A 25,489-nucleotide genomic window follows, 5' to 3' on the forward strand; every position below is an offset into this window, starting at 1 on the left:
GCCCTTGCCGCCGAATTTTGGATCCGTTGGAATCTCTTTACTTCAGTTTTATTTGCTCCTAACAACAAGACACTCGCGTAGTCCAATCTGGACAGGATGGTGGATTGTACGATAAGTTGTCGTGTTTTGGAGTCAAAATAGCCTAAGATGGGGTTGAGGCTTCTCAGTAAGCCAATGCAGGTTGCGGCAACTTTTTTAGTGTGCGACTGGAAGCTGAGAGCAGAGTCCAGCCACACTCCCAGGTTTTTAGCTAGAGTCTTAGGGGGGGGTGCTGGGCCCAGTGATTGGGGCCACCAGAGGTCATTCTAGTTGTCACTATTTTTCCCCATTATCAGAACCTCGGTTTTGCCCCCGTTGAGTTGGAGGCAATTAGCCGTAATCCACTTAGCAACGGCAGTCAGACCATCCCTGAAACTCGTGGCATCGGGAGAGGGGGCCTGGTTGAGGCTGATGACCAACTGGGTGTCGTCGGCGTACGACACCATAGTTAGGCCCCATTTCTTGGCAACCTCCGCCAAGGGTTGCATATATAGGTTAAACAAGGAAGGACTAAGGGCAGAGCCCTGTGGAACTCCTTGTCCTATGTCTTGAGGTTGGGAAATAAACGGAGGGGCAGATACCCTAAATGATCTATTGGTTAGAAATTATCTGAACCATTGAAGTGCCGAGTCTACGATGCCTATGTTTTCAAGGCGTTTCAGTAGGATGGCATGAGAGACCGTGTCAAAGGCCGCGCTGAGGTCGAGTAGTATCAGCGCGGCACTTTTGCCGGAGTCCATGATTTCCCGTAAGCTTTCTGTGGAGGATAGGAGCGCGGATTCCGTGCTATGGCCCGGTCTGAACCCGTGCTGGGAGGGGTCCAGGATGTTGTTAGTCGCCATGTGCTCACTGAGAATTTTGTTCGCGTGAGCTTCCGCTAGTTTCGCGACCCATGGGAGCAGTGAAACGGGTCGGTAGGTCTCAGGTTTAGAGGGGTCTAGGGAGGGTTTTTTTATGATTGGTGTTACCCAGGCCTGTTTCCAGCAGGTGGGGACCGTAGCAGTGGCAAAAGAAAGATTAAGGAGTGAGGTCAAGGATGGGAGGAAGAATTCCAAGGCTCCCAGAAAATGAATTGGCCTCATCGGATCTGTGGGTGCGCCAGATTTCACCTTCCTACAGAGTTTGGAGAGTTCTTCACCGGAGATGGCGGGTATGCATGTGAGTCTGGAATCTCCGAGGATGACCTTGGAGGGGTTGATGTCCTTTGGACTATCCTGAGTGAAGGCGTTGTAAATTTTCTTCACTTTTTCCGTGATGAAGGTAGCTAGGTCTTCACATTGCTGCATGGAGGAAATGTGAGAGGCCGGCTTGTCTCCGTTTTGTAGTTTTTGAACGATTTGGAATATAGTTTTCGTGGGGTTTGGGCTTGCTTTTATCTCAGCGGCGTAGAAGGCAGCGCGTGCTACCCGGATTGCCTTATGATACGTTCTGAGAATGATCAAATAAGCATTTTTGTCCTCCTGCTTGTACTCCTTCCTCCATTGTCGTTCCCTTTTTTTACAGGCTTTCCTCATTGTTTTGAGGTTCTCATTGTACCATGGATTGGAGGGGGTGTTACGCCCTTTAGTCCATTTCGCTGGTATAATGGCGTTCAGTCCCTTGGTAATCCAGTCCTGGAAGGACATATATGATTTTTCAATGTCATCAATATCCTCCAGATTAGGTTCCCCTAAGCTGGCTGCTAGGTCATATTGTTGGAGTTTGTGCCAAGGTCGTTTTAGGCAGGAGGTGGGAGACTTTTTTGTGATGGGAGAGTTATTTGGGATGGAGAAGGTTACTAGCGAGTGGTCCGTCCAGGCCATGGGTATAGGGTCGTCAGCTCTGGCCTCGGGAATATTCGTGAATACTGGGTCCAGCAGATGGCCCGCAACATGAGTAGGGGTTTGGACGAGCTGAATTAGCTGCAAAGCAGCTAGGTCTGCTGTAAAGTTGCTGATTTTAACATCAGACGAATTGTCTATGTGGAGATTGAGATCTCCTAAGATCGTGAAGTTGGCCGCGTCAGTGATCATAGCGTGCGTTACCTCAATGAGCTCTTCCGTGAATTTCGTCGAAGGCCCCGGCGGTCTGTAGATAAAAAGGCCTGAGAAAGTGCAATGTGGATTTGTGGAGATTTTGAAGCGAGCACATTCACAGTACGCGATATTTTCCTTTTGAAAGGAGCAGGTAAAGGAGGATCTGTGGATGGCAGCGATGCCCCCTCCTCTTGAGTCTCTATTGATACAGGTCATAGCGAACCCATCCGGTATGGCTAGATTGGGAATACTGGTTAGGTCGTCTTTAAGCCAGGTTTCGCTCAGAAACATTATATCTGGGTTCTCATCCATTAATAGCGTTCTTACCTCCGCGTGGTGTTTGACCAGGGATCTGACGTTCAGCTGCATGATGGTAAGTGACGTTTCCTTCCTTTGGAGCTCTTTCTGGCTGATAGGGCGTGGTACAGGTATGACCAAGTTACAGTTTTTACAGTGGAGGGCGGTTCGACCAATGCAGCCCTCTAAGTTGTAGCATCTAAGGCCAGGGTTAAGTGACCACAGTGTATTACTGTCGTATGCGTATGACTTTTGGGCAGGGGGTCTGGCGAGAGGCGAGGACTTGGCGAGGACGGGCGAAGACGGGCTTGCCTTAGGCGCGCCCGCTGCGCCCGTCCGCTGCGCGTCCGGTGAATGCACATCCTTAAAGGTTGGAGAGGGGAAGGGTGGGTGTGGCCTGCAGGTAGGCGTGGCCTCTGTTCCTCGCCGTGAATGGCGGCAGAACAGTTTGTTTTGGTGGACTCGGTGCAGCGAAGGGGTCGCTGTTTAGGCGTACTTCCAGCCCGTTATGGAGGTGCCTGGCGGGTGAGTGCGCAATTAAAAAGCAGAATTATTCAGGTGACACAACAAAATGCAAGTTTTAAAAATATCCGTCCTCTCCCGGCTTCCGCCTCAGGAAATTGCAGGGTTCTGGCTAGGTCGCGCTGTCGGCAGCGTTATATACAGTGGCGGGTGGCCGTGGCCTGCAGGTAGGCGTGGCCTCTGTTCCTCGCCGTGAATGGCGGCAGAACAGTTTGTTTTGGTGGACTCGGTGCAGCGATGGGGTCGCTGTTTAGGCGTACTTCCAGCCCGTTATGGAGGTGCCTGGCGGGTGAGTGTGCAATTAAAAAGCAGAATTATTCAGGTGACACAACAAAATACAAGTTTTAAAAATATCCGTCCTCTCCCGGCTTCCGCCTCAGGAGATTGCAGGGTTCTGGCTAGGTCGCGCTGTCGGCAGCGTTATATACAGTGGCGGGTGGGCGTGGCCTGCAGGTAGGCGTGGCCTCTGTTCCTCGCCGTGAATGGCGGCAGAACAGTTTGTTTTGGTGGACTCGGTGCAGCGAAGGGGTCGCTGTTTAGGCGTACTTCCAGCCCGTTATGGAAGTACGCCTATACCTTATCTGCTCAATCCAGCTACCTTCTGGAGTATCTGGTTTACTAAGGGAGTAACTTAGTTATCCACCTAGAGGAAAATGAGCCCAAGTCCTTTGTACACCAACTGTATAATGCAATACACACAAGGAAAACGGTACAATAGCCCCTGATACCAGTGAAAAAGCATTACACCTACTAACAACTGCTAAAAGCCTACAAGCTAACAGACAGTTGTACTATTTTCTATGCTCACTGCATTGCTTACACACATCCTGCATTCAAAGAGCCTTTCAAGTAGGCCTGGGCGGTAAATTCCGTTTCGGTCGCGGAATTTGGGTAATTTTGCGTTCCGCGGAGAACTCGGAATTGCCAAAAATTCCACGATCCGCGGCTTTGCAGAGTTTTTTGCTTGTTTGCGCTTTCAAAATGCATGTTCACAAGATATTTCTCCCCGAGCATGCAAGCAGCGTTCGTCTTTAGACTGGGTGTTAGTGTTTGATTGATTCAGATGCTCCGTCCATCACCACCCCCTTTTGTACCGCTTTTGGCCGCCATAAGTGTGGCAGGGTATGCTCAGACGTGAGTCCCTTGCTCACTTTGCCACTGGATTCAAGCAAGCCGGGCTGAAGACGGCTGGAATGCCAGAAACCGTTCCTCGGAAGTTTGTTTCCGGTCCAGGGAAGACATGGCTTGGCAGTTCGGGCTGGACTGTTCCCATGAGGCATAGGGTCAGACTGATTTGCATATAGCCATGTCTGAACTGGGGTGGCAGAGTGGGCTAAAGAACGGTGATGGATTAAACCCAGATCTTTTGACTGGGTGTGAGTGTTTGATTGATTCAGATGCTCCGTCCATCACCACCCCCTTTTGTACCGCTTTTGGCCGCCATAAGTGTGGCAGGGTATGCTCAGACGAGAGTCCCTTGCTCACTTTGCCACTGGATTCAAGTGTGGCAGGGTATGCTCAGACGTGAGTCCCTTGCTCACTTTGCCACTGGATTCAAGCAAGCCGGGCTGAAGACGGCTGGAATGCCAGAAACCGTTCCTCGGAAGCTTGTTTCCGGTCCAGGGAAGACATGGCATGGCAGTTCGGCTGGACTGTTCCCATGAGGCACAGGGTCAGACTGATTTGCATATAGCCATGTCTGAACTGGGGTGGCAGAGTGGGCTAAAGAACGGTGATGGATTAAACCCAGATCTTTTGACTGGGTGTGAGTGTTTGATTGATTCAGATGCTCCGTCCATCACCACCCCCTTTTGTACCGCTTTTGGCCGCCATAAGTGTGGCAGGGTATGCTCAGACGTGAGTCCCTTGCTCACTTTGCCACTGGATTCAAGCAAGCCGGGCTGAAGACGGCTGGAATGCCAGAAACCGGTCCTCGGAAGCTTGTTTCCGGTCCAGGGAAGACATGGCTTGGCAGTTCGGGCTGGACTGTTCCCATGAGGCACAGGGTCAGACTGATTTGCATATAGCCATGTCTGAACTGGGGTGGCAGAGTGGGCTAAAGAACAGTGATGGATTAAACCCAGATCTTTTGACTGGGTGTGAGTGTTTGATTGATTCAGATGCTCCATCCATCACCATCCTCTTTTGTACCGCGAACAGGAAATAAGCATCGCAAACGGGCGGAACAAGCAATTCGGTGTGTTCGCAGAACTTTTGCGTGCTCACAGAGATTTTTTACGGTTTTGCAGAGCTTTGCGTAGCGCGACTACGCTAATTCCGTCCACCCCTACTTTCAAGGAATTTAATTCTCCTAACCCTTTAAGATACCTCAAAAGGAAAAGCAGCTTAAGAATATTCCTACTGTGTCGATATTCTAGACCACTACCCACATCAGCCATCTTGGAACGCACAACTCATTCCAAATGTATCATCACACCCAAGACATAGCAGTTATATTAAAGCAGAAGTGGTGTTCAGGCACACAATTTGGCACTCTTCTACTGTGCCAAATACCAAGCTTACTCCCTAACAGACTTCAAATCCATTAAAGGTCTTTGGTGTGGGACTGCCATGCTACACACCCTGTTGAACATATTGGTTATGTTGGGTTAAAATCACAATGACTACCTCTGGCTCTGCGCATGGTTTTTTCTGTAATGTGATCTGCAACTGCCACTGGTGTGGCGTTATACTGCTGTGTACGAGATCAACTCTACAATATTCTCTTCTAGTCCTTTAATGTTCAAGGGACTTGAGGATACTAGGACCACAAGAGACTTTTAATGCTGGCAGCGGTTTCGAGACAAAAGAACTTTAAAATAGTGGAAGCCTGATAATAAAAGTATGCAACTGTTTAAGAATTCCACAACAGCAAACTGCAAAAGGTAGACATTTTTGATGAATATTATGCATTGCTTACTAAAGCGATTTCAAACGTACCTTATTTGCAGATCTAATATGATTTGCCTCTTGTCCACATTTTCAGTATACACCTTGACACCATTTATTCTCAGTGGCTGAAATAAAATAAAGAACTGTGAATATCCACTGGAAGGCTTAGTCAAAGATAACGCTTGCTGGGAAAAAGCAGAACTTTTTGCAGTCATACAGCGGTCACAGAAATGTAGGAGTACCGTTCTTATATTGCACATGTCCAACAACTATTAATAAAGTCAACAGGCCCAGCTTGCTTTTTCATTTAGAAGACACACCTACTGGAATGACCAATTGGCATCTTTTGAGATGTGTTGTTTTGATGAACGTGAGCCAATGCGTCTTTCAGCAAAAAATAAACGTCTGCTTTTTGTACATAAGGAACATATAAAATAAATAATTAACTCCATAAAAAGAGAGAGGACTTAAGGCACTATTGAAATGCAAAATAGGCTTGCATGCATTCCAATGGACGCAATTCCTAGGAGGCAAAAGGACACGTCCAAGCAGCCCATCGCCTAACAGGGAGCTTAGAATCTTCCCTGGAATGATTGAAGATATGATGCCGCGAGCAAATTACTAAAAGGAGGCTCACTGAAGGAAGCCAATGGCTTAAGGTGGGCAGAGTTTAAGCTATTGTCATTTACAATGGCAATAGCTAAAACTCTTGCAAATGCGAGACCTATTTCACTTCAAAGAAGCAGCCCCCAATGTCCGGGGCTCCTTGAAAGTGAAAGCGGCATGGTGAGAAAATTACGTCCTACCTGCAGTAGGAGAACCTCATTAAAGAAAATAGTGCCTACAGACTAAATTTATTTATTTATTTATTTATTTAGCAATTTGTATAGCGCCTGGTGACCCGAGGGCATCCCCGCGCTGTTAACATTGAGTCCTACTGAGGGGGAGAGAGGTGATGGGTTTATTTAGGGAACAAAAGGGTTTTAAGTTTTTTCCTGAATGTCAGGTGGTTGGGCTCCAGTCTAAGGGAGCGTGGGAGAGAGTTCCAACCAGCGGACGCCTTAACAGAGAAACGTCGGCCTCCAGTACGTGTTCTCTTGAATTTAGGGATGTTGGCCAGGTGCTCGTTCTCAGACCGTAGAGCCCTTGGTGCAATGTAGGGGGTGACCAAACCGCTGAGAATCGCAGGTCCCGATCCATTGATTAGTTTATGGGCCGTGCACATGGCCTTAAACTCCACCCTTTGGCGGACTGGCAGCCAGTGCAGAGCCTTAATGGCGGGTTTGGCGGATATTCTAGGAGGTACGCTCATGATTAGGCGAGCTGCAGCGTTCTGGGTTCTTTGCAGTCTTGCTAAGGTGGCTTCCGGCGCACCTAGGTAGACCAAATTGCTGTAGTCTAACCGTGACAATATGAGGCCCTGTACTAGTAGTTTCCTGGATCCGGGCGGTAGGAGGGGGAGAATGTTGCGAATAGTTCGCAGAAGCCCAAGACAGGTTCCGGCGGTTTTGGCCGCTTGGGTCTTCATTGAGAGGTCGGGTTCTAGCCAGACTCCGAGGGTCTTGATTTCGTGTTTCGGGGTGGGGATTTCCCCGAACACGTCTGGCCAAATTGCCGGGGGGATGGACGCCCATTGTTTGCCCATGAGCATCACCTCGGTTTTGGAACCGATGAGTTTCAGTGACGATTCACACATCCACCCGTGAATTTCGGTGAGACAGTTTGGTAATTTGTCTGGGTGGTCGTCTAGTTGGGAGAGGGAGACGACCAGTTGTGTGTCGTCAGCGTAACTCACGATTTTTATCCCGAATGGTGTTACCACATCTTCCAAGGGGGCCATGTACACATTAAAAAGTGTGGGGCTCAGGGAGGAGCCCTGAGGAACCCCGCTGGTAAGTGGAAGTGTGGACGAGTGGTATTCGCCGTCCCAAACCTGGAACGTGCGTCCGGTGAGAAAGGACTCTATCCATCTGAGTGCCATCCCGGTGAGCCCTGCTGTCGCCAATCGATGAAGGAGGACACGGTGATTGACCGTGTCGAAGGCGGCACTCAGATCCAGGAGGATCACTGCCACTGATACTCCTGAGTCTAGAATGCGCCTTGCTTCCTCGATGACGGCAAGCAGGGCGGTGTCTGTACCGTGTCCCGGACGGAACCCGGTTTGGGATTGCCGCAGGATGTCATTAGTCTCGAGAAATCGGGAGAGTTGACTATTCACCAGTTTCTCGGTGATCTTGCTAATCCCCGGGAGGAGTGATATGGGCCGGTAGTTAGCCATATCAGTTGGATCGAGCTGAGGTTTTTTAAGGAGTGCCTTCACCACTGCATTTTTCCAGCTGTCGGGGACTGATCCTTGAGCAAGTGAGCAGTTGATAAGCTCCGTGATTGTGGGGGTGATGGCGGGGGCCACGTTTTTGAGGAATCTCAGGGGTGCAGGGTCTAGCGGAGATCCACTTTTTATTTTATTCAGGGTAGTTTCCACCTCGTTAGACGTTACTGGCTTGAATGTCTCGAGTTGGGGACGTATTCCCATCTGATCGGGGGGCTGGGTAGTGTTTCTGCGGGTAGGGGAGCTGGGGGGAGGGAGGGATGTGAGGATACGGGCGATTTTGTTGTTGAAGTATGAGGCTAGGTCATTACTTCTGTCTACCTGGGGGGTGGTGGGCGCAGAAGAGACGGGAACTTTCAATAGCTCCTTCACAATGAGGTAGGATTCCCTAGAGGAATTAGAGGCTTCCTTTATCCGGGTGTCATAGTGGGAGGCTTTGGAGAGCTTGATTGCAGTTTTATAGGTTTTGACTGAGGAATGGTATGCCTCTTTGCTGGCATTGTGCCAGTCTTTTCTCCAAAGCCGTTCGGCTCTTTTACAGTTTTTGCGGAGCTGGCGGAGTTCTGGGGTGTACCACGGAGCAGAGCCGGTGTTGTTGGTTTTATCTTCGCGCATTCTGAGTGGGAGCACAGAATCAAGGGAGGTCGTAATCCAATTTCTGAAGTTACTATCAGCGTTGTCCGGGATATCGTCGTGAATCGGGGTGGTTGATATCAGGGTATTGGCCCATTCTTTGATAGGAAGTTTGGACCAAGTCCTGCCTTTAGTGAAGGAGGGTGGTTTCTGAGGTTTCTTGAGGGGTCCTGGAAGTTGGAATAGGACCAGGAAGTGGTCCGTCCAGGGAAGGGGGATGGAGTCTATTTCTTGCATCGCGGGGGTGCTGGTGAACACTGGGTCCAGCAGGTGGGCTTTGATGTGAGTGGCTCCTGAGTTGATGAGACGGAGGTCCGAGGCCGCTAGTTCAGTGATCAGGTCGACTACTCCAGAATCTGAAGTGTCTTCGAAGTGGATGTTCAGGTCTCCCACTAAAATGAAATTCGTGACGGAGTGAGCCTGTGTTGCTACCGTGTCTAGGAGGGCATTGGGAAAGGAGCCGGGGTGGCCGGGGGGCCGGTAAACTAGAACCCCTGAGAGGGAATTCGTAGGGTCAAGTTTGATTGAGAATTGAAGGCTTTCCGAGTCTGGGATTTGTGCATCGCTGGAGTTACAGATGAAAGAGTCTCGGTAGATAATAGCGATGCCTCCCCCTCTGCCTAGTGGTCGAGGGAGAGACTGGATGAGGAATCCCTGAGGTATGGCTGACACTATGTCCGAGTCAGAGTGTGGGGTGAGCCACGTTTCCGTTAGGAAAAGAATATCAATCTCGTAGTCTTCTATTAAGTGGTGGATTGGTGTCGCATGTTTAGGGAGAGAGCGACAGTTCAGTGAGGCAAGTTTGAGGGTTGCAGGCTTCGGTACTCGTGTCGAGATTTGAAGCTGGGCTGGCTGGCAGTCCGTGCAGCTGACAAAGGGTCCATCCATATCATGGATATATCTGCATGAGGGGGCGGTAGAAGGTCTGAGGCTTAAGAGGTCACGACGGGAATATGTGGTTTTGGCGGAGGCTCTGGGAGCCAGGGGGTCTGGCCCTAGGCCCGGTCGTGCGCGGACGGGCGCAGACGGGCTTGCCTTAGGCGCTCCCGCTGCGCTCGTCCGCTGCGCTGGGGGGGTCGACACATTTGTGCTAGAAGTTAGTGGGCGTGGCCTCGCAGGGGGCGTGGCTCCGCCTTTGGCGGGCTCTCGGTAATGGCGATTCCCCGAGGCTGTGGAGCTGGATTAGCGCGTGTCAGCAGCGCTTCCAGTAAGGTAGGCCAGAGCGTTTGTGTGCTTTTAAAAATGAGCAGTGATACAAATTATTAGTGACAATTTAAAAAATGAGCAAGTTACAAACACCTCCGGCTTCCGCCTCAGAGGCTTTCCAGTGAATGGGGACGATGCGCTAGGAGAGCGTTTATAGGGTCGGTCGGTGGGCGTGGCCTCGCAGGGGGCGTGGCTCCGCCTTTGGCGCGCTCTCGGTAATGGCGATTCCCCGAGGCTGTGGAGCTGGATTAGCGCGTGTCAGCAGCGCTTCCAGTAAGGTAGGCCAGAGCGTTTGTGTGCTTTTAAAAATGAGCAGTGATACAAATTATTAGTGACAGTTTAAAAAATGAGCAAGTTACAAACACCTCCGGCTTCCGCCTCAGAGGCTTTCCAGTGAATGGGGACGATGCGCTAGGAGAGCGTTTATAGGGTCGGTCGGTGGGCGTGGCCTCGCAGGGGGCGTGGCTCCGCCTTTGGCGCGCTCTCGGTAATGGCGATTCCCCGAGGCTGTGGAGCTGGATTAGCGCGTGTCAGCAGCGCTTCCAGTAAGGTAGGCCAGAGCGTTTGTGTGCTTTTAAAAATGAGCAGTGATACAAATTATTAGTGACAATTTAAAAAATGAGCAAGTTACAAACACCTCCGGCTTCCGCCTCAGAGGCTTTCAAGTGAATGGGGACGATGCGCTAGGAGAGCGTTTATAGGGTCGGTCGGTGGGCGTGGCCTCGCAGGGGGCGTGGCTCCGCCTTTGGCGCGCTCTCGGTAATGGCGATTCCCCGAGGCTGTGGAGCTGGATTAGCGCGTGTCAGCAGCGCTTCCAGTAAGGTAGGCCAGAGCGTTTGTGTGCTTTTAAAAATGAGCAGTGATACAAATTATTAGTGACAGTTTAAAAAATGAGCAAGTTACAAACACCTCCGGCTTCCGCCTCAGAGGCTTTCCAGTGAATGGGGACGATGCGCTAGGAGAGCGTTTATAGGGTCGGTCGGTGGGCGTGGCCTCGCAGGGGGCGTGGCTCCGCCTTTGGCGCGCTCTCGGTAATGGCGATTCCCCGAGGCTGTGGAGCTGGATTAGCGCGTGTCAGCAGCGCTTCCAGTAAGGTAGGCCAGAGCGTTTGTGTGCTTTTAAAAATGAGCAGTGATACAAATTATTAGTGACAATTTAAAAAATGAGCAAGTTACAAACACCTCCGGCTTCCGCCTCAGAGGCTTTCCAGTGAATGGGGACGATGCGCTAGGAGAGCGTTTATAGGGTCGGTCGGTGGGCGTGGCCTCGCAGGGGGCGTGGCTCCGCCTTTGGCGCGCTCTCGGTAATGGCGATTCCCCGGGGCTGTGGGGCTGGATTAGCGCGTGTCAGCAGCGCTTCCAGTAAGGTAGGCCAGAGCGTTTGTGTGCTTTTAAAAATGAGCAGTGATACAAATTATTAGTGACAGTTTAAAAAATGAGCAAGTTACAAACACCTCCGGCTTCCGCCTCAGAGGCTTTCCAGTGAATCAGACATCATGTGTCCCAACAGAAGTAAAAGGGCCAGTCGCCATGGTAGGTTACAAATGCAGACAAGGCGGTACCAAGGAGGGACTAACAAGCCTAATAAGACATAGAAGACAGCGTTTACAAAGGACAAGGACACAAGCCTATTAAAAATATGGGCGGAGAGTGGGCGGGGCTTTAAAGCCATACTACACTACTGCATGCCTCGCACCAGCGCATACGCTGCCCAGGCTCGACATAAAAATAGAGTTCTGATAATGAGACCCTAAACTTTACTGGTTTGTGATGCATGTTTGTTTTATATCAAACTATATTCTACGGTTTTGTGTCGGAAGATTGTTTTATTTACACTTTTATAGTAAGATGAATAGTCTATTTTTTTCCAAGTCGAATAGAACATTGAAATTACAGTTAGGAACAATATAATTCTACATTTAGCCTCAGAGAATTAGCAACATTCATACTTTTAGTTGCTTTGACGTTAAAAAACATATTTCAAGAAGATACTTGTGACTGTTTTATGGCAATCACAAAATAAAACGCATCCATTTGTGATGACAACTTTTTCGGTAGGCATGCAGACAAAACATCAACAACAGGGAATAATTTACTATTTATTTGTCAATCCTCCAATGTCAAAGATAGTCATTCATTTATGCTGCTTTTTTGCTTCTAAGACAATAGCACTAACAGCTTCTAGGCCTCTCAGGAAAGAGCTTCTTTATTATCAGCTGCTAAAGCTGAGGAGATGGTGTCCTCAGGTGTCCAACTCAGAATCTGATGAAAATTGTGCATATATTTATTACTGCGCTCTTCGATACCGCTATGTAACGGGTGAACAATTTGCACTCTGATTTTGTGGCCCCTTCGTAATCGAGCCTTATGAATTATCACCTCACACTGCATACTATCACCTCACACTGCATACTCATGCAATACTCTTAATCACACCCTAATGATAACTTAACCTGAAATTATTACTAATATTATCTTAACTTTACCATTACCCCTAACGTACCTCTAAAGGAAGTGCTGAACCTACTCCCTGTCCATAAATTAATGTTTACTCTAAACATAAATCTAAATCTCACCGTAACTCTGTTCATAACCCTAGTATTACCCTTACCCTAATGTTTTTTAAAATGGGTATAATTTCAATGTTAATATTTTTCAGTATTGAAGACAAAATCTGTTATAGTCTTTCTTTACAAATTGTTCTTTTTATTATCCATAGACATGTTATATCTCGGAAACTGGAGATGCAAATAGTACCATCACTCGAGAGAGTTTCAAGGTGCTCCTTCTTTCACTATTGAGACATTGTGCCCATGAAGAATTTGAAAAAAGGTGAAATCACAAGAGGCAGGATTGTTTTCGGCAGAAATATCACATATTCAGAGAATAGTTGCAAATCAATGTTAATGTCGCCTTTGTCTCTGGATGTGGGAAGGCAGCTCATCTGGGGGGCAAAGTAAGGAATACAATTCAGGAACTTTGTAAGGAGTCTGCACGGGCTATCAAGAAAATGTGGCAAATTTTTGCCCAATCTGTGCCAGCATCTGATCAGAGGTCAAGGGGTAGGTAGACCTACCACCAGCTTCAAAGGCAGTAGGGTCACTGCTGCTCCAAAAGCTGATGCCATTTTTAGGTCTCGCCTGTCGATGCGCATGCGCATCGAGCAAGGCGAGAGTATTGGCACTTATCCGCTCTTTATCCACACTGCAAGGAATCGTGGCGATTCCTTGCAGTGCACGAGAAATTTAAGCTCAATGCGCATGCGCATTGAGCTTAAATGCGCGTGCACATGCCCCCAGCCGCCTGCCTTGCCTACTCTCTCTCACAGCCTCCCCCAGCTCCGCCCCCTCACTACTTGATTGCACGGCCGCTAGGCCGTGCCTCCCCTACTCTCCTCCCCCCTCCTCCTCTCCTCCCCTGCCTGCCTGCCGCTAGCCTTGCCTACTCTCTCTCACAGCCTCCCCCAGCTCCGCCCCCTCACTACTTGATTGCACGGCCGCTAGGCCGTGCCTCCCCTACTCTCCTCCCCCCTCGTCCTCTCCTCCCCTGCCTGCCTGCCGCTAGGCCGTGCCTCCCCTACTCTCCTCCCCCCTCCTCCTCCTACTCTCCTCCCCTGCCTGCCTGCCGTGTCGCACCTCTCCCCTCTCCGCCCCCTCCCCTGCCCGCCGTGTTACGGTGAAAGGCTTGTTGTTTAACCCAAGTGTGCATATAATCCAGATATCTTCCAATAGAAATCGGTGCTCCTTTTATGGGAAGGATGTTTTTGCGTCTTGTTTTTGGAAAAGCATGTTATTTAAAAAAAAAAAGGTAAAAGAACATTGGTGGTAGTTAGATACATCTGAGCCAGCGGGGTCTCTTTTCTTTCTGATTTGAATGGTCGTTTCTCTCATTATCTGCGAACCTAAGACGAGCCGAACATGTATAAATAAACCGGTTCCACAATGGATGTTTTTTTAAAGCAAAGATTGCAACACAGCGCAAGAACCGTTGAGAAAGAAAAGCGCTAGGCAAATTCCCAGCAGGCTGCTCCTGTTCTCTCTCTCCGCCCTCCCCTTTCTGAGAAGCCGTGGAGTTTTTTTAATGCAGCTTGCTCGCTCGCTCGCTCCCTTCCCTCCGCTCCCCTCCCCCGCACGTAGGCTCTTGGAGAAAGGAGGGGAAAAAAAGCTCCCAGCCTGACTCGAAAATCAGCCTCGTTTCCTCAGAAACCGCAGCTGCTGCTAGAGCAGAAAACACGTCAGGCTGGCCCTCCAACGTACACAGATGTGCCTTTGTAACTCCACATAAATGCTGGGAAAAGGATTGCGCGTTGGAGCAAAAAAAAAAAAAAACTCCCATGCAGGAAGAGGCGAATGTTTCGTGCAGGCTATGTTTTTACCCTCGATGGCGCCTTCCTTCGCCCCTCCCCTGACCTTGTGTAACAGTTACTTTTGAGCTTTAAAGTTGTATTTATTGTTGGTGACTGAAAGGATTTAGACTTGAGGAAGAAAAGGCATTCCGATTTGCAGTGAATAACAGTCCGCTTTTAAGTTTTTTACTTTCGTTTCTTTAGGTTTTCAAAGACCGAGGTAAAATGTCAAGCTGTGTTTACATGGGAACCTTTTTATTTTGCTCTAGGCTAACTTCAAAGTGTGAGCGTTTATAGGAAAGAGGAATGCAGTATACTTGCTCCAAAGAGCCTGCTTGTGCCTTTTAAAAAAAAAAAAAACCTCACTCACCCTCAACCCCTCACCCTCACTCACCCTCACTCACCCTCACCCACCCTCAACCCCTCACCCTCAACCCCTCACTCTCACTCACCCTCACTCACTCACCCTCACTCACTCACCCTCACTCACCCTCACTCACCCTCACTCACCCTCACTCACCCTCAACCCCTCACCCTCACTCTCACTCACCCTCACTCACTCACCCTCACTCACTCACCCTCACTCACCCTCACTCACCCTCACTCACCCTCACTCACCCTCACTCACCCCCTCACCCTCAACCCCTCACTCACCCTCACTCATCCTCACTCACCCTCAACCCCCCACCCTCACCCTCACTCACCCTCAACCCCTCACCCTAACTCACCCTCACCCTCACTCACCCTCAACCCCTCACTCACCCTCAACCCCTCACTCACCCTCACTCACCCTCAACCCCTCAACATCAACCCCTCACCCTCACCCTCACTCACCCTCACTCACCCTCACCCTCACTCACCCTCACCCTCCCTCACCCTCACTCACCCTCACCCTCACTCACCCTCACCCTCACCCTCACTCACCCTCACCCTCACTCACCCTCACCCTCACTCACCCTCACTCTCACTCACCCTCACTCACCCTCACTCTCACTCACCCTCAACCCCTCAACATCAACCCCTCACCCTCACTCACCCTCACCCTCACTCACCCTCACCCTCACTCACCCTCACCCTCACTCACCCTCACTCACCCTCACCCTCACCCTCACTCACCCTCACCCTCACTCACCCTCACCCTCACTCACCCTCACCCTCACCCTCACTCACCCTCACTCACCCTCACTCACACTCACCCTCACTCACCCTCACTCACCCTCACCCTCACTCACCCTCAACCCCTCACCCTCACACAGTGCAATAGGTCTCGGAGCATTTGAGTTAGAGCTTTTAGAAATGTTTATGGCTTTTTTTTTTTAATTCTTTAGCATTGGCTACAGGAAACAAAAATGCTAAAGATTTACAAAAAAACCCATAAACAATTCTAAAAGCACTAACTCTAATGCTGCGAGACCTATTGCATTTCCAATGCTTGTTTAAAGTGGGTGGTGTTGCAAAGAGAGCAGTAGAAGCCCAACACAAACCCATGCAGTGATATGGTTCTCTTTTCTCTGTTGTGCCATCTCACAAGCTATAGCTACCTACAATCCCTCAAATGTTCGTAAACCGCCCAATTTCAATTGACACCTGTGATTCATTTGTGTCACTGGTGGGTACTAGCACTCTTATTTGGAGACCAGGACTTATATTTTATATCATCTGACTTTGACTCGCAACAAGAGAGAAAAACACACAAACGGTAGAAAGGAGAAGGATAGGAAGACCAAAGAACAGCTACAAAAGTTGATGTCAGAGATGTCAAAGCACCTGCAAGAGTGATCTGGAGAGAAAGGAAGTGAAAAGTGGAGGAAGGAGACACAAGTTGCAATCAAAACTAGACATTCTAATTCTTCAGCAACACCAGCTTTCAACAGCACTAGTGGTGGACTCCTGAGAACAAAGTTGGGCCTTGGCACTTACTTATTTCTGTTTTCACGAATAAAGCATTGGGCACAAATATGTCACAACGGTTGTCAAACCCTGTATAGATGGCAATGATATAGGGTGCCTGAGATTGCATTTAGCTCTCTCTCGATGAAGTGAGCTCCAGACACGAAATCAATCACAGTTACAGGAGCCTGTACTGCTGCTGCTTAGGTTTTACATTACTAATTGTAGGCACGTCTCTCCTTTCACTTCATCTTACATTCACTAATGTACCTGGAAACAATTTAGTTTGCAATGTCTGCTGTGCAAAGACAATTCTAACCCACACTGGTAAGGACCCTTCTCCAGGGAGGCGAGTCAGGAAGACTTTTCTAATCGATCGTTATCTACTTCAAACTGAGGGATAAAACTACATATGTACAGTGATCGTTCCAGGACATCCTAAAGTGGGGATGCTTTCCCTGGTCTTGAAGGCTTGGTTCCTAACTTTTGAGAGCATGAAAACTGACTTTCAGGGTAAATATTGAAATGGTAGGAATAAGCTCCTGTAGTAAAGGTTTAATTGGAAACTAAACATTGAAAAAATTCCTTCATGGCCCAAATGTTTTCTATCTGATGACATAGTTCATATACTTTTCAAAGTCCTTCAAAGCATAACAATACCACTTTTTATTTAATTGTATTTTCAATGATTTATACATTTTTTGTATATATTTCAAAAACTCTTTTTTACTTTTTTGTATATTATTCATTCTTTTTAGTCAATTCATATAAACATTAAAACACAAATCATCATATGTGTATTTTTCAAATTCTATATAAAAAACAAAAAAACACCCTCCATGCCACACACCTATTCACACTCCCATACTACTCATACATACACTTGTACACATCACTTCTCATCCACAACGATCTTTTTTTTCTGTAACTAAGGTAACACAGATTGTTATATGAGTTTCCACGCCAGGTCTTCCCATTAGGGAATTTTTTCTATGTTGTATTGATGCTTTCCTCTCTTTTCCCTGGCCTTAAGTATGTTAGAGGGGGTCCCTTGTCTATGTTATTAATTGGAAACTCATGCTTGTGGATAACCATGCTTCAAGAACTGACACGTACAGTGTGTGCCAGTTTAAGCACTTCAAAAAGAATCTGCATGTGCGCTGTACTCTTGTAGCTCACATAGCTAGAGCTGTATTTGCTTACCTGTGGTACTGTGTCAGAAGATGAGATGGTGATTAATTCAATCAGGTGGAGGCATCACTGAGGTATATTTCATAGAAGTATTACAATGCAAAACGGTATTTATCTTCAGGCGGTAGCCTAAGTACTTTAAGACATTCCACCTTTCTGGTCTTTTCTCTCTTTTTTATCTAAAGTTCTGCTTTTACACTTTTCTTCAGTGAAAGGAGCCAACAAACTATGCTCAGCCATGGTTGCTGTGAGTATGGATATGCATGTCAATTTCCAAATGACCATAACCGGCCTCCTTATGCAACAGCCTTGCTTTCAAGTCTCCCCTGCAGTTACCTTATGAAAAGTGGGAGCAAAGTATAATCATACCCTAGTCGTTTTACAGCTGCATGCAGTCAGGACAGTTATTGATTCCCAAAGCATTCCCACTGATAAATAAATGTAAGTGGCGTTTAATTTCTAACTTTTGATTAACTATCTCAAATTTGCAGTATGCCAAAAAGATCAATGCTGAAATCCGATTTACGTTACTAGAGCTGCTTTTACAAGTTTTAGGAGATTGTTACCAGCCTTTACTAGGCCACAATACATTCATCGAAGATGCAGATCTCTGGCGGTAGAGCAAGCACTTCATCTGACCTAATTACTCCGTCCTCTTGCACTGTCTTAACCCCTTCAATGCTAATGACGAGCTCAGCTCGTCATCAGCCACGGGGGGCGTGTGCGGATGACGAGCTGAGCTCGTCATCTAACGCGGCGTTTGAAAAAAAGCCGCGTAGGGGAATAATCACCACAGCAGCGATGCGGTTAAAAGGATCCACAGACAAGATGCAGCAGGTGAGCAACGGGCTAGAAAAAGAAACACCAATGTTGTGACAGAAGTCAGGCCAGGGTAGACATTCTGCCGTCTATTTGTTGCTGCAAGAGTAGGAGAAGAGCCATTTAGAATAATGACTTTCCTTTGTAGTCAATGAGGTTAAATTGGAAGAGACATGCGTGGAGCTGGGAGGCCAAAAGAAATCCACACAACTATACCAGGATGCCGCCATGGTTGTGGAGAAATGTGGCTCAATGGTTAGAGCGGCGGACCCTGTTGCAGAGGTCTGGCCCGGGACCAGGTTTCAATTCCCCGTCTCGGCGGGTCTTGGGCTCAAAATTCCACGGGCCTGATAATTCTCGCCTCGGTGCCTATTCCAATCACAGAGTCCCACTCTGCAACTCTGGGCAATAGCTTGCTTAATCTCCACAACGGCCCCCACAACGCTAAGGATGCCTGGCCTCCACCTTGCGGGTGCCCAGGAGTGGACGCCTCACAAGGAAAGCCAGGATGGGTTCCACAGCGGTATTCGCACAAGCGCCTTGAGACCCTTGCGGGTGAGTAGTGCGCTATAAAAGTATCAATTTACCATGTTGAAATGTTGGTCTGGAAAAGAAATACATCATACTGTTGCAAAAGCAGTTGTCGAAAGAGATTATCAGGCACATGCATCAAGCGATTTAGGAATCGCAAACGGTGCGAATCGCAAAATTCGGCCGTTTGCGATTCCCAAATCACTATTTGGGATGCATTATCCTAAAAGTGAAGAAATCGCTATTTTTGCGATTTTTTAAAGTGCGATTGCTTTTAAGGAATCGCAATTAGAGAGAAAAAATTACCATGAGGTTGGACCTCATGGTAATTTTGCGAAATGTTAGAAATATGCAATTTTGTGCATTTTATTAACTTTCATGTTGTGCACACACATGCCCTTAGGGCATGTGTGTACACAACATATGTGCATTGTTTGATTTCAGGGGTGCAACAGGGTGTCCTTTGGACACCCCTGCACCCTTGAAATCGCAATCTCAATTTGCGATTAGCTAATTGCGATTCGCAAATTGAGATTGTCTTCCCATTCATTCCTATGGGCCTCTAGGCGATTCGCACCGTTTGCGATTCCTAAATCGCTTGATGCATGTGCCTGATAATCTCTTTCGACAACTGCTTTTGCAACAGTATGATGTATTTCTTTTCCAGACCAACATTTCAACATGGTAAATTGATACTTTTATAGCGCACTCATTGAATGGGAAGGGATTCCTTAATTGCGATTCGCAAAATGCTAATCGCAATTAAGGAATTCTAAGAAATCGCAATTTATTTAGCGATTTCTTAATGCATAGGCATTTGCAATTCCTTAATTGCGATTCCTTAAAAATCGCAATTAAGGAATCGCAAATGCCGAGATTGATGCATTTACCTGTAAGTTTAATAGGATTGGTTTAGGGATCATTACTAATGATAAACTGGATTTACCCGTTAACACCTATGTTTGAGCAACTGAAAACGAGAGACCCTACTTCTACCTGAAGAAGAATAGATCCCTACTTTTAAGGAAGAAGACACATCCATTCTCGCTTGCCAGGGATGTTATGTTAAAACTATTTATAGAGCGCACTTTCACCAGGCGGTTTCATGGCGCTGGATACAAGGGTTGAGAGAGGTGTCTCCGGCTATGACCAAAACCTCTACCTCCCGCACACACCTCCTCACTTCTGATTTTCCTACTTGACACAGGGATACTGTATTCTTTTGAGAAAAGACTGCTCAATGTAAAGCCTGCCTGGAGTTTTTGCCTTCAAAAACTTGTTCTATGGCTGAGAAAGCCTGTGAGGGACCCACTGGTTAGTATGACTGGACAGTGAGGCCTGAGTCAGAAGAATTAGCCCCAAAGACCATGTATCCTGCATTGGGGATGTAGCTCAACTAATCTCTAATCGGGATCAATCGGAGCAAGCAAATGATTCAAACAGTGCCCATTGAATCTACATCAAGCATGACACCCGATATGTGGCTGAAGAGCCGCTCACATCATTCCCTGGATCAGAATCAATGTCCTCTGCCACTAATACTAAATTACTCGTCAGACTTTATCAGTATTCTACCAAGTCTATCAACCATCTCAGTGAATGTCTTAAAGGTATGCAATGTTGGATGGGAGAAACGTCCCTAAACTTTAAATCTGATAACATGAGGGGGTCTTGGTGGCCTGCAGGGCTATGGCCAATATCCACTGTTCATGAAAAAAGTGCCTTGTCATTCTTATGAGACAAAAAAACTTTGGGCGGTCTCTTATAAACCGCTCCCTTAATTCCCACATGAATGCAGTATTAGTAGCCTGCTTCCCATATGTCTTTTACAGAAAATCTTCCAGTTCATTGAAAATTAAAATCCCTCAATTTAACTGTAACAGAGATCTTGTCACATTTACGGGTATGCCTGTTACCACTGTCCAAGCTGAAAAGCCTCAGCAGACTCAGAATTCTACCATCAAACTCACAAGCAATTAAATGCAATCTTGTTACAAAAGGCTGCTCCCTACTCGTGCAGGTGTTGGATTCTCAATGGGTCTCAATTAAGGTCTTTTGTCTTAGTCAATGACTCCTTCAGTGGGAAAGGCCTCTATTCCTATGGTATTTTTTCATCACCTATTTGCCATCCAGACTCTTCTGTTCAGGCTCATATCTGCTTCTGTGAGTGCCTCGTTTTAAAGGGTAAATTGTAGAATTTGGTCATTGGCTAAAACTGAAATGCTTCTCTGTTGCAGCTGTAGTGATCCATGATCACCCGCAGTCTCCAAATGTTTGAAAACTCACCTTTCTTATTACTATTTTCTGCTTCATTCGCTTCTCTTGCCATCTAGACCTCCATAACATCACTAATATAGTAATAGCATATATTAAAAATACACCAAAAGACTTACTACACTTTAATAATCTTTAGAATGGAGTAACTATATCCAGAAAATACAATAAGGCCATACTATTGATATTTCGTCCAAGAAAAAGCAGCATTATCATCAGATCCATATTTTTACTCGAATAGGGACACATTAACAATACGTGAGCTAAGATCCAGTAAAGAACAGTCCCGCAATTTGCAGTTTTTATCTTTAACTACAGTAGTTCATTTGTGTCAGTTATTTCCCCTCATTGAGAGTCCCCACCCATTCTAATATTAGCACAGAAACGTCACACCCTGGAGTCTATATTAGCTCTGTGATAAAAGAAAGCGTACCTTAGAAAGGGTGAACAACATTTTGATGTCCAACGTTTAAGTTTAAAACAACGGGTCAAATCATACTCGTACTCCACTGTTGCGTGATACGTTTTAACTCCATTTACATTTATATTTTTGAGGTGGTCCACAATAAAAGTTCTGTTTTCGGGGATCTTCAGAATCTTGAGAGCAGATTGTAAAGCACACAAAATCTCATATTTACCGTCCCTATACTGGGTTAGAACTTGTGCAAGAATATGCAGTAGTTCTGGAGGCATCTGAATCAGGCTAAATCAGTAACGTGAAATCTGAACACATCTTTTAACAACTACACCAATCAGACCCAGATCCAGTCACAAACCCTTCAGTAAGGTTCCTTGCGTTAAGACTAGGCAAGAGTTCCATAGATGCCCTACTTTAGCAAGGGCCAACAAAGAAATACCTGCTGTACATTTATGGCATAGTGCGCCTATGCTGGTATCATTGCTGTAAACACCTAGTAGGAATACCAAGTCATGTTTTTGCTATTGCTTTACAACCCTAAACAGTCTAAAGTAGGGCCAACAAAGCAATACCTGCTGTACATTTATGGCATAGTGCGCCTATGCTGGTATCATTGCTGTAAACACCTAGTAGGAATACCAAGTCAAGTTTTTCTAATGCAGTAAACAGTCTCATGCCAATAGAATTGGTACAGTCCACCTGTACATGATTTGAAAGAACAATTATTTGTCCAAGCAATACCAAGGTATGGATATTCCTTCACAGATTAGAGTTTAACTACACTTAAACACCATTCCTGTGGGAAATGGTCCCACTTCTTCCAAACGTCATTGTTTTTGTTTTCGGTGGCTATACTCCAAGACTATTTGCAGATGCATACTCTGTCAGTACAGCTAGTTCTCTCCTGGAAGCTCAGAGGTATTTGTTGTAGCAAGCCTATTATGAAATCTGCATACATGACAATTGAAATAGGGGTTCCACACAGTGAGGCAGAAAATGTTGCAGCCCTAAAAAAATGTGCGGTGAGATTAGATATCTGTTCAAAGAAAAACAGGTGTTGTAGAGCACGTCCTTTTTTTAGGTCTCGGCCTACCAGACAGTCCAACTGTTTGGTTTGTAGACGACATTTTGGGAACTTTCAGAAAGTTGACCTAGGAATGCATTGTGCCCATTGATTACCATTGACTTTGTGGTTTATAATTCACATGATCTGGCTTTCTATTTGCTTTAGGTTCTCAAAATTCTGTTCGTCCCTCCTATTGACTAAACCGTGTTTACTGTATTTTTCCACAAACTCCCTTACTGTAAACAGATCTTGTTCTTATCTTATCATATATGCTGTGCATTCAAAGGTCAAATGTCAGTCGCTATCTTCCGAGGGCACTTGTTTGCTTTTCTTTCTCTGACTTCAAAGTGAGAGGATTTGTGGGAAAATCATGCTGGATACTAGGGGTAGGGAAGAGATTTTTTTCTAGAACACAACATTTAAATGAACTGTGTAAGTATTTCAGAATATATCAGAATTTGGAACACAGCTGAAGCACATTTTTTGTTATTTCTGAAGTGTGTTGGAAACGAATACTTTAATATGATCAAAACAAATTACAGAGGATGATGCAATTTCCACACATTTTCGTTTGTGCACTGTATAGTTTTGTTAGTAAAACTGAATGTCTGTACAAATGTAATGGTCATTTCAATTGAAAATGTTTTGCCTGTAAAAGCAGTGTGCTACCATACCATGCCTACTCGGCTCTACTGTACTATGCACCACTCCGAACCACTGCACTCTACTCTGCACCACTCCACTTTACACCACTCCACGCCACTTTGCACCACTCTACGCCACTTTGCACCACTCTACGCCACTTTGCACCACTGCACTCTATGCCACTTCATGTTACCCCTCTCTACTGTACCCTGCACCACTCTACTCTATGCCAATGCACTCACTGCCTCTGTGCTCTATACCACTGCACTCTACCCCACTCCAGTCTAGGCCACACCAATCTACTCTACACAACTCCACTTACTCCACTTCCACGTGCTCAAGCGGCAGGATACCCGTAGGGTCACAGTGCGCTCTATAAATTCCCTATACAATACAATGCATATGCCAGTGCACTCTATGCCAATGCACTGTACTCTGTAACACTCAACACTATGACCCTACACCCTCAAAGCAATTCCACTGTACACCACTCTGATTGATTCTGCACCACTGCACCCTACACCACTTTACTCTATGTCATTACACGCTATGCCACTCTCCACAACTGCACTCTACCCTGCACCACTCCACGCCACTTCACTCTACTCTGAAAGAATCAACTCTACGCCACTGCACTCAGTGCTACTCTGCTCTGTGCCATCCTACTTTTAAGCACTGCACTCTGTCACTGCACTTCACTCTGCATCACTACACTCTTTGTCACTCTACTCCACTGCACTCTATGGCACCAGACTATACTCTGCACCACTTTATACTGCTCTAATCTACACTACTGTACTCTATGACTCTTTACTCTACTCTGCACTCCACTGCACTATAATGCTATTCAACTCTTCTCAGCATCACTCAATTCTATGCCACCCGCTCTGCATCACACCTCTACACCACTCTATTCTACCTCACTGCACTCTGCACCACTCTATTTTGAACCACTTCAATCTGTGCCATTCCACTCAACTATGCACCACTATAATCTACGCCACTGCATCCTATGCTGGTGCATTGTATGCCACTGAATTCAATGCACTGCGCTCTACAACACAATACTCTGCAACACTCTGTCAACGCACTCTACACCAGTCCACTCTACTCTATGCCACTCCAGTATATGCCTATCTACCCTACACCACACTATGTCACTCCAGTACACAACACTCTACTCCAATCTTCGCCATTCCACTCTACGGCACTCCACACGACTCTCCTCTACACCACTAACTTTTAGCCATGCTGAACAGCAGCCACACTTGTGTACAACATGGCAAAAACAGTTTGGCTAAGCCAATATCTCTAGCATAGGCAAGACCTACTGGTTTTGCCAATGCTTGCTTAATCCATTGCTTACTGAGATCTTACTGGTGAGCTTGGTATCGTACATCACCCAGGTCCAATTAATGGAATTCAATGCAACGTTTACATTCAGAAGTTATCAAGGCTTCTGTTAAATTATTTCAAAATAGTAAACCAGAGTGGTAAAAATGTTACACATGTTTGAAGGTTCTAATGGAGCCACTCCATGCCGCTGCCTGTACCGAAGTTGCTGGGAGCCAAGACTTCAGTAGTTTATATGCGGGGCGATTAGTTCGCACTAGAATACATCTTCAACAATGTCTTAATAAGATGTCTCAAAACACAGCGGTATGTTGCTTACAATTTAAGTTTAAAAATATATATATATATAAATATATATACTTTAATTATGGTTTTCTGCGTACAGGCAATTACATCACTTCACAGCAGTTCTATGCCAATGATAGCAGATCTCAAATATGACACTGCCCAGTGTTGAAACCAGGAGGATCATACACAAATACACAAGGATTAGTGCATGCTGTTTTACAGGAAAAATGTACATGGGAGCCAGCTTTACTGATATCGTCAGTTACAAAGTTTGTGGGGTCTCATTAGAAGTGGAGGAGGAGAGGAGGTGGTATTCCAGGTAGACTGGGTGGGGGGCTGTTTTCCATCCTTGTTCACTCACCCACGCTACTGTTATGCTGACAGAAAGAGACCACATTTGATGCTTTCAACAACCGGAGAAGCTCGAGAGATGCATGAATCTCTGTCCTCACCGGTCAGTACCACCATTATACAGAATGGCATCAAGCCTCAGGAATGAGGAGATTTAAGTGGAGGCCTAAATCTCTATACCATGGTCTCTCCACGTCCCCTCCTCCTAGTAGTAGGTGTGTGTAGGCCCATGACAAGGCTCCAGAGCTTATGCGGTGATCTGCGTTTACAAAGGGAGGTCGCTTGACTTCTGAAATGCCTCCTCCCAGGCTACCAGTGTCTTCTACCCCAACCCCCTAGTCTAGGTCATGTCCAAGAAGGCTATAATATCCGAAGCCCACCTTATA

The 25,489-nt window shown here is 46.7% G+C and overlaps 1 protein-coding gene across 4 annotated transcripts in view; it reads right to left on the reverse strand.

The window, feature by feature from the left end:
* The window catches only part of ESYT2 (extended synaptotagmin 2), a 556,590-nt gene that overhangs the window by 285,775 nt on the left and 245,326 nt on the right, over positions 1–25,489 (reverse strand). For all 4 annotated transcript variants that reach the window (XM_086941503.1, XM_086941502.1, XM_086941501.1 and 1 more), the window contains exon 4: positions 5,814–5,890. In XM_086941503.1, coding sequence (XP_086797629.1) covers positions 5,814–5,890 — 77 coding nt within the window. The remainder of the gene's footprint in view (positions 1–5,813; positions 5,891–25,489) is intronic.

Source organism: Lissotriton vulgaris, chromosome 10 (genome assembly GCF_964263255.1).
Source record: "Lissotriton vulgaris chromosome 10, aLisVul1.2, whole genome shotgun sequence".
NCBI classification, from domain to species: domain Eukaryota; kingdom Metazoa; phylum Chordata; class Amphibia; order Caudata; family Salamandridae; genus Lissotriton; species Lissotriton vulgaris.